Below are 12,881 nucleotides of genomic sequence, written 5' to 3'. Positions count from 1 at the left end.
TTTAGGTGACTGCTAACCAGTTATCATTACAAACATGAATTTTTGATCACAACACCCAGAATCCCCAGATAGCATAAGTAGGGGATTCTGTGAGCTGTAATGAAAATGTGACTTTTCCAAGGTGTGATTGTACTGGAATCCTTCATAGCTTATTTTGTTTTCATATTATCACAAAAAATAGTTAATAGCGAAAGATGGAATAGCTGCAGAATTATTAGTTTTTGGTTGCTCAGGATATAAGCCACCTCTGAAATGGCCTTATTATATTGACTGTTTTTCTGTGCTTGGAAGTTGGTGGGGAGTCTGCAGAAAAGAATGAGGGAGAAATGACTGAGGCAAGGGGTAAGGCACCTGAAAGTTAGTGTGGTTTTAGATGGTAAAGAACTGGGCCTGGTTCAAGAATAGCTGCTTTTTCAAGTCAGCATTAAAAAAGAGAAGATAATTAGGATAGGGGGAAGGGGACCCCAGACTCCACAGTTTTATTATACCTTGCTTAGTAATAAATGCCACAGTGTGTACCTTGAGAATTCTTTGTCAGTTTAGTTCTGCCACTTTGTAAAACAGAAATTATATGGCATTGTGTGTCAGCCTCATTCTTTGAATAGACGTAAGATTGAAGGGCCCACAACAGCCTTGTGGGAAACGAGCTTTTCACTACATTGCTTACTGCAGCAATGCATAAGAAACATGGGGCTACTGGAAAATCTAACTTGGGTACAAAGGCGGACAAGATAATGGTTTTTTGAAGCAGGCAGCACCTATTCAGATTCATGCTGCAGAAAAAGGAGCAATTTGACTTTGAATATCAGCAACCACTGAAATAAGTGAGTACCACATATGGCTGCTGTCTGTGGTTTTATGTGCCCTGTGTCACAAATTCAGCAGGCCTGCTAGAATAGAAATGGGCATCTTGAAAAAACAGACAGAAAATCACCAGGGCTAAGGGACTTCATGCTTTTGCTGTTAGCCTCCTTTTTCTTCATGATAGGAACCAACTGAAGGGTAAATGCTTGTGTAGGTGAGTGTGGGGAGCGCCATGCCTTCCCTCAGGGGACAAGCTGCACTAAAGCAGGAGTGTTCAAATGTTGTTGTTGTTGTTGTTAACTGCCTTCAAGTCAATCCTGATCCATGGTGACCCTGTGGATGAGACACCTACAAGCCCTCTTGTTCTCCACTGCTCATCTTAAGCCATGTAGATTCAGCCCCCTGACCTCTGTAAATGAGTCTATCCATCTGGCTTGCCATCTTCCCCTCTTTCTTTTACCCTCTACCTTTCCTAGCATTATTGTGTTTTCTAATGAGTCGTGCCTTCTCATGATGTGGCTAAAGTCAGACAGCCTCAGTTTGATCATCTTGGCTTCCATGGAGATATGAGGCTTGATCTTTTCAAGGACCCATTTGTTTGCCTTTTTGGCTGTCCACGGTATCCTCAGCACTCTTTCCCAGCACTACATCTGGAATGAGTTGATTTTCTTTTTATGTTCCTTCTTCACTGTCCAATTCTCATATCCATATATCATGATGGGGAATACAATGGCTTGGATGATTCTAACTTTACTGCTTAGTTGTATATCTTTACACTTTAGGATCTAGACTAGTTCTTCCATGGCTGCCCATCTGGATCACAAATCTCAAAAATCAGAGTGTCTCCAGAAAACAGGTGTTATCTTTAAGAAGAAAACAAAAACAAATTAATATATTCAAGTGAGCCATCTGGCTAAGAAAATGATACTGGTTCATTTTCTTTAAAAAACAAAAACTAATCCTCACTCTTTATACCTTTGAGATTGGGAATTAGAAATTTCAGGTCAGAGGGCAGTGGCAGCTAGTGGTTTCTGCGTTGTTGTGCTAGGGCATCTTTTCTGAACTTTAAAGGAGCTGCCCAGAGTGCTGAATCCTGTCCTCAAAATAGGTTCAGTAGCTTAGATTGATCCTTTAAAGTTCACACTACAACCTAGAATGGATTTACTACCTCATTGAAATGGAGTCCCCAACACCATTGGAAGGTTTTGCTTTCAGATTGCCTTGAATCCTTTCTAGAATTCAGTAAAGGCAACACACTGAGACTTAAAGAATTTATATTCCACATCGATGATGTGTGGATGCAGAATTGGACTTTGCCATTAAGAAGTTGTGGGTTTGTGGCATACCAGATATTTCAGGAGCCAGTCCAGAGGTTCCACCTTGCGAATCAGTGAGTCCTCTTTGGTTCATGGTGACCATCACTTGGTCAGCAGCTTTTTTCTCTGTTGCATTGGTGGGGAGTCGCTCTTGAACAGCAATTCTACCTTATTCAACCTGCGGGGGCCCTTTTTCTGCTATGAACATCTCTTCATTTATGAAGTTGTTCTGGCCTAATTTTTTTTCTCTTCCTCTCTCTCCCCTGAGCTGCGTACAATGAAGCTTTCACTTGTGGCTGACAGCACACAGCTGCATCTGTAGCAAAACTTCATAAACACTCCAAAGTGTAAAAATATGATCCACCTCCGGCTCCGCCACAGAGATCCTGGCCAATGGGGCAACGAGGCGGTTCCCACAGGCACATGGAGGCCGTGTGGCCAAACAGGTGGGCACTGCGCCACTGCAGCCGCCGGCTCCCTGGAAAAACGGGCTGCCTTTTAACATGTTTAGTCTGTTTTTCCTGCTCGGTTTTCTTCCAGCTGAGCTCACTTGGGATGTGGAGGAGGGCAGGCACATGCTACTCAGTTCCTTCTGTAATTTTGTTCTCTCTCTCTGTCTTACACACGCAGAGAGAGGCACACATACAGAGGAGCGTCTTTTCACAGCCAGCTCCTCCAAGCCAAATGGCCTCCTCTGTTCCAGTGGTGACTGGATGGAGGAGAGAACTTGGTGGCGGCAGCGGTTTTGGCACCTGTCCAACTGGGTTCCAATTCTGGCTTGGCAGGACTGGGAGCGCAGGAGGATTGGATCCTTGCCATTGCCCTTCGCAAGGAGCTGCAACTTTCCTCACTCTCTGGCCCCCTCCTACCTCCTAGCACACATTTCAGAAGGAGAAGATCAGCCATCCTGCACAAGGCACCAGTGAAGAAAGCATGCTGTCTGAGCAAAGGCAGGCTGTGGAGAGTAGCTAGGCAAAAACTATCAACCTATCTCTGTCACAGGACAGGGCTTTGTAGGGCTCCCCTTTCACAGCTACAAAATACCCCCCTGCCCACACAAGAATTCCCTCCCTTCCCTTCCAAGAGCTGCAACACGTCCTGGGTTTCTGTGCTTTCTTTCCCGTTGCCCTGTCTGCCCTCCCTTTGTCTGGGCTTCGAGGTTCTCTGCTATGGGCCAGTATGATCAGTACAGCTTTAGGAAGCTCTGTACTGCCTGTATGCATGTTTGTAGGGGTGGCGGGAAAGCTTAGGAAGGACTTTTTATGATGCTCTTTTGCTCCCTGGCAGTAAAAAGCTGCGTTCATCCCTTCTGCCACTGATGTTTCATGGAACAAAACTTTGAACAAGAAGACTAGGCTTGAGTATCCCCCCACGGCCCCCGCTGCCACCAGCTTTCCTGTCATCCACCAGGGAGCCCGGATGTGTGCATGCATGCACAATACACACATGTTTGTTAAAAAAGTAGTCAGTTGGCATATGGTGACTGTATTTGGTGAGTGGTGCTTTTGTCCTGCCCTCCCCCCTTTAGTATTTGAAACAAACAATGGTTCCTTAGGGAACACCAGTCTGTGTGACTCAGAATCGATGCTGTTTCAGAATAGGAGGTCCACATGTGTGCAGATTCTTGCACTGCTCTAGCATTACACTTGTGAGGGATGTAAGGCAGGGGCAAAGCTTTGAGTGACCCACTACTATCTAACCAGCTAAGCCTGGGTGGACGTGCAGCCGAACAAGGTGGTAGAATGCAGAGGTGACAGGTTGGACTATATCACTTTGTGGCTGCAGGCACAGAATAGCACTCCTGAATTCTTCCTCCATACAAAACAAACAATATACAACTGAAGGAGCAAAATTCTTACCCAAGCCTGCTCTGTTCTTTCCCACCCCTATTTTCAATGAGTTATTTTAGCAGTAAAAAATACAAAAGCAGTGCCTTCCCAAGTCTGAAATGGTGTAGACCTTTCTAGCAATTTCATATGCTACCACTTAAGTATCCAACATATGGAGACCAGACCTAATTCTTTTCTCTGAACCCCCTCCCCTGGTTCTTTCATTGTATGCTTTATGAATGTGAATAAATGGCTGATGAGGTGGATAGGGCCATGTCTAGCTGTTCCATGAGATGGATAGGGCAATGCCTAGCTGTTCCCATATGGGGAGGTGGTGCTAGCTTTGTGGTTAGTACTGAACAAATTTAGAAGGAGCATTCATTAACTTGAATTTTCTGGTGCAAATAGGAATGTATAACCTCCAGACCACTTTTATGACAGTGTTATTCAACTGGTCAAGACCACAGTTCAATTTAAAACCTCATTTTTAAAAGTTCATTTTAAACCCTAGAGTTTAAGTATAGCTGTGCATATACTAAGGGAGGCATAAAGTAAGTCAAAGCTTTGCATTCCCAAAAGAGTTCAACCTGCCCACATCCTCTCCTTAATTATCACTCACTGCCTACTCCCCTCTAAAAGTCACCAATCTCAGGAGGCTCAATTGACCTAAATCCTCTTTTGGTTTCCAGACTGGAGTCTGGTGCAGCCTTGTAGCTGATTCAGATACACTTTAAAATATATATATATTTGAGATCCTCCTGGTCTTGTTGGTTAGAGCAGATGTAATTAAAAGTTGATAAGGAGTATAAAAAAACCTGGCAAGCTAAAAACATATATGTACAGCTAGAAATGTGAGAAATTCTGGAAATTTTGAAGACATGGGAGAAAAATAATTTTCCACAAAAAAATAATTTTTAAAAATGGGATGTTAACACTCTTTACAAATTGAAAGTCAGTTTGTTACTCTGTTAAATGTGATTTATCATAAAATGATCATGTTTGTAAAAATACAATTTATTGAGAAAACAATTACAAATCAAATGTATTAATTGTTTAATTTTTTTGTTATAAATGAAGTGAAAAGGTCTTGAACTCTTTTTCCATTGAGACACCCCCCCCATAAAACTCATAAAAATGAATAAAATAACACTGTCTCCTCTAGTTCTTTATAGTGTCAAGGGTGAGATACAGACCGCCAAAAAAGGGCGATCTCCCGTCGCCCTGGTTTGCTCAAGGGAGCTGCAGCGGACAAACAGCGGGTTCTTCTTATGGTGCCTTTGTGACGCAGCAAGGTGTCAATGGCGCACTTGTGGCTTCTCAAAGGCGCCGGGATGTGCGGATGCTATGCGTCCGTTGCGTCAAAATGGCAGCGCCGGTGTGTACACCCCCATCACATGCTGGGGTGAGGCCGGTATGGACACTGCGTCCTCGGCCAACCCGTAGCACGTGACGGCGGTGCAAAGGCCCGTTTAAATCGGGCCAAGTAGACATAAAATACCCATTCTCATAAAAGAGCTGAGAAAAGGAAACCAAGACTAGGAATTGCAGTGATCAGATACTATACTGTACACTGTCTTACATAAAAGTCTGCCTGTTGCATAGGTTTTATAAGTAATTTTGGTGGAGTAAACACACAAATACCTTGTCTTAAACATTTTGTTCATTATACTAAAGAAAAATATTACATAATCCATTTTTTTCTGTTTTACATTTTTCCAGCAAATGAATACTTTGGAAAAAATAGGACTTCCTAAGATATCCCATTGCCTATATGCAAATATACCAAAATTAAAAAAAAATCTGAAATCAGAAACATTTCTAGTCTCAGGCATTTGGATAAGGGACACTCCGCCTGTTGCAAGTAAGGAGTATAAAAGTATAACAAATACAGCTAAAGGAGCACAAGGGAAAGAGCTCAGCTGAGCTTCGGCCTCAGAGGCAGTCAAACTAAATTAGTTAAGCAGGTAGGCTAGTTAAACATTTGTGCAAGCAGGTGTTGGCTGGGGAAACCTTACCGGTATTATAGGTAAGTCAGGTTTGTGAGGAATCCTGCTTAGCAAGTACCAAGAAAGCCCTAGTTGACAAGTTTCTCAAACCCAATAACAAAAGTGACTGAGGCAAACAGTTCAGTGGTCAAGTGAGTTAAGCACCTGTGTAAGTTTAGCATCAAGATGAGATCTTCCCCTTTTCAACCTTGCAAATTCCAATTTTCCAAGCGAATGAGCCCAATAAACAAAAGCTAGTTATGAAGGTAAAGAGCCACAGGGCCATGGGGGTTATTCAGTCTACTGCACAGTGTGTCACATGTACAACTATTTTGCATCTTGAATAACTTAAAGAAAAGGACACTGTGTGCAACCATTATGAAAAAGTCCAGTTTCATTCTGAGGATCATTAGGAAATACATTTATACATATCTGTCATTCCAACTACATTTCTGGTCACTATACCTCAAAAAAGATTTGTAGAGCTCAGGGGGGGGGGATCAATCAAAATGAACGTAAGTTGGAAGGAAACTTAAAATATTTGAGGGTTTTTTTTTAGCTTAGAAAAATAGTCAGACGTGATGGATGTGCATAAAGGTATTCATGGTGTGAAAGAAGTAAGAAGGGATAATTATTTCCCTTCTATCATATTGGAACTCGGAGACATCCAAATTTAGTACAGAGGGGAAGAACTGTTCAGACAGCACATAGTTAAACTATGAAATTTGCAACCACAAGATGTGATGATGGCCACAGAGACAAATGGTTTTAGAAAAGATTTAGACAAATTCATGGAGGAAAACATAAGTGGTTGCTATTCATAATGGCTTTAAGCTATCCCTAGAATCAGGGGCAGGACAGTTCTATGTACAAGCAGTGGCTGGGGAAACAACAGTGGAAGTCTATCACATTCATGTCCTCCATGTGGGATTTCCCTTCGGTGTCTGGGTGACCACAATGGGAAATAACAATCTAGTGTTTTACTAGATTGTATTTGATTTGATCTGGCATAGGTCTTATTATTAGAACTGGGACTCTACCTAGAATTCTAACCTGCAACATGGTTCCCATTTCCAATCACTCATAGATTGAAGGGAGGCATAGACTAGACTATGCATTGGGATGGAGCTCAGTGGCAGGTGGGTGAAGCCCATATACCCAAGGTTGGAGGAAAATGGTATGAAAAAATCTATGTTAAGGTGTACTGTCCTTCTGTGGTTTCCGGCGAGAGGGGACAGAAAAAGCAGGGGTAGTTCATGGCCACAGAATACAGATGCAGAGCCAGGAAGAGGCTGCACGTAGCTCATTTGCTCACCAGTTCCTATTATGTCACATTTCTATGAAGTTCTCCCACCACTCACCATCTCCAGAGTAGAAAGAGAGGGCTTGATACCTTAGCAAGATGCACAACCAGGACACTGAGCTTGGGCAACTAAAGAGGGAAGGAAGGAAATCTCAGAAAGGCACTTTATGCTTTGCTTTAGTCCTTCTGAATCCCAGACTGCCTCCGTCTCTGCCATTCTGGCTCCATAAGATTGTATGTCTAAAAGAGGAAAGCCCTAGAGCTTCTATCTAGCTCTGAAGTATGGCATAATTTAGAGGCAAAGGGAAGCATCCAAGGATGCAGCCCAGGGGGGATGAGCAATGAGGGGCATAGTGACAAGTGCCACACCCTGCTCTGATGGCAAGGTTTACCTTAGACAAAGTTAAGACTGAAACTGTGCGTCAGCTGCTCGGCCTTCATGGGGTGCCATTTTTGCTAAGTGACAGTCACTGATTCCTGCAGTTGTTTCCTCCTGAGCATGCCTCCTCATCCTCTATGTCAATGAAGCTGTGACTATGGTCAGTTATCAAGTCAGGAGGAAGAGCTACTTCTTTGAAAACAAAACTACAAATGGCAGTAGCAGTTCTTTTCGGACTCAGTTGGAAGACTACGAGGCAGTACAGACTGGCTCTTTGTGCCGGCCTGAACACATACTAGGGCTGTGGTAGGGCTGAGCATTCACACGCTCCAAGCCCTTGTTCCACTGCCCATGTGCCATTATGGCACATGCCCGTCCACAGGGGTGCACCATGATGATGCACAGGCTCCACCCCACTCAACCGGCACTCCATGGAAGGGGCGTCATCATGGCGCATGAGCGCACCTCTGGCACCCCTTCCAGGAAGCAGGTTCTTTTTGGTCCTTCCAGAAGCCGTGTTGTCTGGTTGCCGCAACCTCCATCCAGGGCTCAAAGGGGCGGCATTGAGTCACCCACCAGTCGAGCCCCGCACTTCACCAAAGATGAGTATTTTGCAGTATGCTTAATTAGTCCATGGTCAATTGAAGTTCAGTCTTTGCATAATTCAGATCTTGGGAAAGTTATATTTTCTAACTGCAGGTCTCAGAATCCCTCCAAATGGAGGATTCTGGAAGCTGTAAAAATATAACTTGCAAAAAATAACTTTTCTAAGATCTGTCTTAGTGAATGCTACCAAATGTATAAGCATCTTCTTACATATAAAAGAAAAATTCAGTATAAAAAACATATGTATGGTTGGCTGTTGCAGTGACAACTGTTGCCACTTTCACATGCTTTTTTCCTTCCTTCTTGATGTCAGACACGGAAGCTGTCCAAGGTGGAACGGCAGCGCTTCAGTGAGGAGGTGGATATGCTGAAGGGTCTCCAACATCCCAACATTGTCCGTTTCTACGATTCATGGAAGTCTTCTGTCAAAGGACAGGTCTGCATTGTGCTGATCACAGAACTCATGACCTCAGGCACCCTCAAAACGTGAGCATGGAACTGACCAGGTGGTGATGGGAGGAGGAGGAGGGAGGGAAGCAACTGCAGTAGTAGTTGGGCAGATGAAGGGATAGCTCTTACCTCTTTTGTGCTGTGGCAAAATATTTCTCTCATCAGTCAGGAGCTCTGGGTAAGATTATATCAGGACTGGGCAAAGTGCAGCTGTGGGGGTCACAAGAAGCCCCCCCTAAAAAAAACAACTGTTTTTGCTACCTGAGACTCTCTTGGTCATCCTTTTGAGGAGCATAAAAGAAATTGAATTAGCTCACCTGCAAGTTTCCAGGAGTGGCAGTTCAATTTTTAAATATGTTGTAGTGGGGTCTGCATGTTTAAAAAATTTTTGAAAACAGACAACGCTTTTCAAAATTCATTCTGGATTGTTTCCTCACCCAAATAATTTCGGGCCATTTTTGTTAGTCCGAATTGCCCCCAAATGGTTCCAAGCTCACAAAAAATTGGCTCCCTAAATCCACTGAAAATGCCAGCATCTCCCAGAATCTCCTAGCCAGCATAATCACTGGCCATGCTCTGGGACTTGTAATTTGAAAAGAAAGGTATTTTTACCCCAAGCTATGAGAATCACAATTGCCCTCTTCATTTCTACTGGCCAGGCTGGTTGGTAGGATTCTGAGATTTGTAATCTCTACTCTCAAGGTATTTCTCTCTAAAGCTATGATTATCACAATTGCCCCCTTAATTCCCTTCTGAGTGTGGCAAGCATGAGGAACTTGAAGGCTCACCTGAAAAATTGCGGCATGGGGATACTGATCTTGTAGGTGTTAAACTCCTCCCATCATCCCTCACCATTGCGATTGATGCTCAGGAACATCTGGAGAGCCACAGTTTCCCTCATCTTAGCTATCTGGAGTGCTTTTTTAAGGTCCCCCGCAGTGTTGGAGTGGAGTGGATGTTGCTGTTCTGTGTTTCTGTCTGGAGTCCTAAAGTGAGGTAAATCTCTAGGAAATGCTAGCAATGTGCTCTCAAGTCCCAGAGAACATTCTGTTTGTCCAAAGTGCCCTTTTTGGGGGCAAAGTTTTCTTTCCTCTGTTTATTTTTCTCTTGTGAGCCTTAGGGCCAGAATCCTGTTTGTGCCTTATGCTGGCGTTAACAGTCCATTATGCTGGCATGAGGCACTTCTTTGACGGGACATGGTGGCAGCAGAGAAAGATGTCTTTGTCATCAGAGAAAGTTGCTCTGCCAGCTGCCAAGCAGCCGAGGAGCCTACTTTCTCTCCTGGCAGGGACAGGTTTTGCTGCTGTCTCTCCCATTGTCTCAGTGCCCATGGCATTTTACCCTTTTTGCCATGTCTACGCCGCAGTCACTGTCATTGCCAACAAGATTCCTCCCTAAGTTTGTGCTATCTGATGCCAGAGATGCCACACACCCTCTATCCTGTGTTGTGTGTGGAGTTTACACACAAGTGGTATGTTGTGATGTTGGCTAGGAGTCCAGGAGCTGTGGCCCAAAATACTCCTTTCCCCAACTTTTAGACTATATACTCCTCTCTGTCACAGCAATGCAAGTGAGATGGCTGCTGATGCAGGATTAGTTATGTGGGTTTTTTCTCCTTTTTTACTCCCATCAATCTTTCTTTGCACAAAGTCCAGCACTGATGTGAACTCCCACCATCAATGTGGACTGTAGACATGGTCTGGGGAATGTGGAGTCCTCTCTGGTTCTAATGCTGGCCTACCCATGAATGCCCTATTTTATCTTCCGCTCCCCATATATCTGTTGTGGCTGTGATGTAGCTTACGCTCTGGCAGTACAATGGGGTTTCTGATATATCTTAACAGACCCTTGGCCAGATCTGTTATACTCAATGAATCTTGTAAAAAGAAAGAAAAATTCAGAAAATAAATCTTGGTACAGTATCAGCTGATGGACTGACTTGCAAAGTCTCTGGTCCTTGAACATATCCACTGCATTTCTGTGTAGAACAGTGGTGCCATTTAGAGTGTTTGGGATTCTGGATCCCTGCTGTATACTTTCAGTTTAGACCAATATACATGATTTTGGATCCACCCTACTTTAAAAATGAAATCCCTTTTGTTTTTGTTTTGTTTTTTGGTATTCAGTTGGCCTGAACTGACTGGCTGTTTTGTCACAGAGGTCCAAATCCATTAGGAAGTGGGAAAACCTTAGTAAAATTATTGGGGCCAATACTTCTATTAATCAAAGTGAGCCCGCTTGAACCCTAGGCAACAGATTCTGAAAGGTATCCCACCAGAGGGCCCTGACCTTCCTCTCCCCTCAATCTGTGGTAAAAGGAAAGCATCTTAGTAGAGCAATTGCTGCTTTCCTGGATATGAGGTGAAGTTAAGCCTTTCCTTCTCCCACTCACCTCTGTTTGCTTCAACAGGCTCTCCTGTTATTCTGTCCTTGTCTTCCTATCTTAATTGGCTAGTAGGAGAGTGTGCTGTTTGTTGTTGCTATTGGTGGTGGGATAAGTTAGGAGCTGAGGCTCATGCAGTTCTAAATCCACTTGATTTTTCCACCTGTGTTCTGAATCTGAATTCTGAAGACACATGGTATTTTTCAGACTGAAGACTTTTTAAAAAGATAAGCATTTTGCAAACATATTATGTGATCTATTTAGGGTTGATATATTAGAAAACCATCTGGGTCATCATTTTTCAAATTTTTACAAACTGCTAGAAGGGAGCTCACATGGGGATTAGCTTGTCAAGTGGGGAGATCCCAACCCATTTATAGACTTTTTGCCACCTTCTTCACATTGGAATAGGTGTTTCCTCAATCTCTCTTCATAATGCTGTCTCTGGAGCAGCTGCTGATGTGCAGTCTCCTTCAGGGAAGGGGAAATCTATTGTTTTCATAAAACTCAAAATACTTTTAAAAATTCTTAGAACAATTATTTCCGTACATCTACAAACCACATAGTTAATGTTTAGATTGTTCTTACAAGGCAGAGAGATATGTACTGAAGAATTAAGTGCAGTGAAAGTTTTTGGTAATTTATTTGCAAATGAGGGCAATCATCTTATGAATATAAAAGTATCATGTAGAGCAATTAGCTAATGCGTAACCCATTTTATTAACATCTCTCAAGTATTAGAAGATCTAGATTCCTATCTCAGGTGGGAAAAACAAGACCAGTAAAAAGAGGCAAATGGCATGATAAATCCCATTAAAGATAGCCTGCTTGCTAAGGTAGCTTGCAGTGTAGTCTTGAACACATCTACCCCTTTTCTCAGATAAATTTTATTCACAGTTGTTTTAATTTGCCAGAAAACCAGAGGTTGTCTTAGTCTAGATTCAGCTTGTATGATGACAGCCTGTTGTAATTCTTATCTTTTTTGTGATTCTTAGAAAAAGAGTAGCCCAAGAGTTTGGAAAGGCTTCCCCACTACTATACTATATCACGTCCATCCAGCAATGAGCCATGGCCTCTCAAGAACACTGCATTCCATTTCTTGCCCAATATTCCTCCCCTTAACTGTCCCCTTTGGGCTGTTTTTGGGTATATCCTTAACTTTAGAGTTTTGCTCTTAAAGATTTTGTTGTGCATCTGCAAACCTTCAGCTTCTCCCAAGCCACGTGATACATCTCTCTTGCAAGTGGATGAAATTGTTTAGGTTCTGTATAGGCCAACAGTTGGAAAGTTTTGTTAGTTGGTAGTATTTTGAATTTGCTGGTATTTAGGTGGTGATGATGATGAATTCCAAAGATGAATTGCTCAGAATCATATCATAGGAACCAAGGTCTTGTTTTTCCCCATGCTACAAAGGTGGGAACCACAACTGGTTAGGGCAAGGTGCCCCTTATTCTAATGCCATTCCTTTTTTGTAGGTACTTGAAGCGCTTCAAGGAGATGAAGCTGAAGGTTCTTCAGCGATGGAGCAGGCAAATCCTGCGGGGACTGCATTTTCTGCACACCCGATCACCTCCGATCATCCACCGAGACTTGAAATGTGACAATATCTTCATCACAGGTCCCACAGGCTCCGTCAAAATTGGAGACCTTGGTCTAGCCACACTCAAGCGTGCATCATTTGCCAAGAGTGTCATAGGTACATGATGAGTATTGAATGGATGACAGAATGTATGAATGGCCAAGATATGTTTCATTGGCCATGGTTTTTCTATCCCTGTTTGATGATAAATAGAACAGGGATATATATAGCACAATAATTAAAACTA

General features: G+C 43.0%; 1 protein-coding gene across 4 annotated transcripts in view; it reads left to right on the top strand.

The window, feature by feature from the left end:
- WNK4 (WNK lysine deficient protein kinase 4) overlaps positions 1-12,881 on the top strand; it is a 49,165-nt gene that overhangs the window by 12,649 nt on the left and 23,635 nt on the right. For all 4 annotated transcript variants that reach the window (XM_089532174.1, XM_089532172.1, XM_089532176.1 and 1 more), the window contains exons 2-3: positions 8,536-8,708; positions 12,531-12,751. In XM_089532174.1, the coding sequence (XP_089388300.1) occupies positions 8,536-8,708; positions 12,531-12,751 (394 nt within the window). The remainder of the gene's footprint in view (positions 1-8,535; positions 8,709-12,530; positions 12,752-12,881) is intronic.

Source organism: Sceloporus occidentalis, unplaced genomic scaffold (genome assembly GCF_023333645.1).
Source record: "Sceloporus occidentalis isolate IW3139 unplaced genomic scaffold, rSceOcc1.0.p SCAF_7, whole genome shotgun sequence".
Taxonomy (NCBI): Eukaryota; Metazoa; Chordata; class Lepidosauria; order Squamata; family Phrynosomatidae; genus Sceloporus; species Sceloporus occidentalis.
This window is presented reverse-complemented; position numbering and strand designations above follow the sequence as displayed.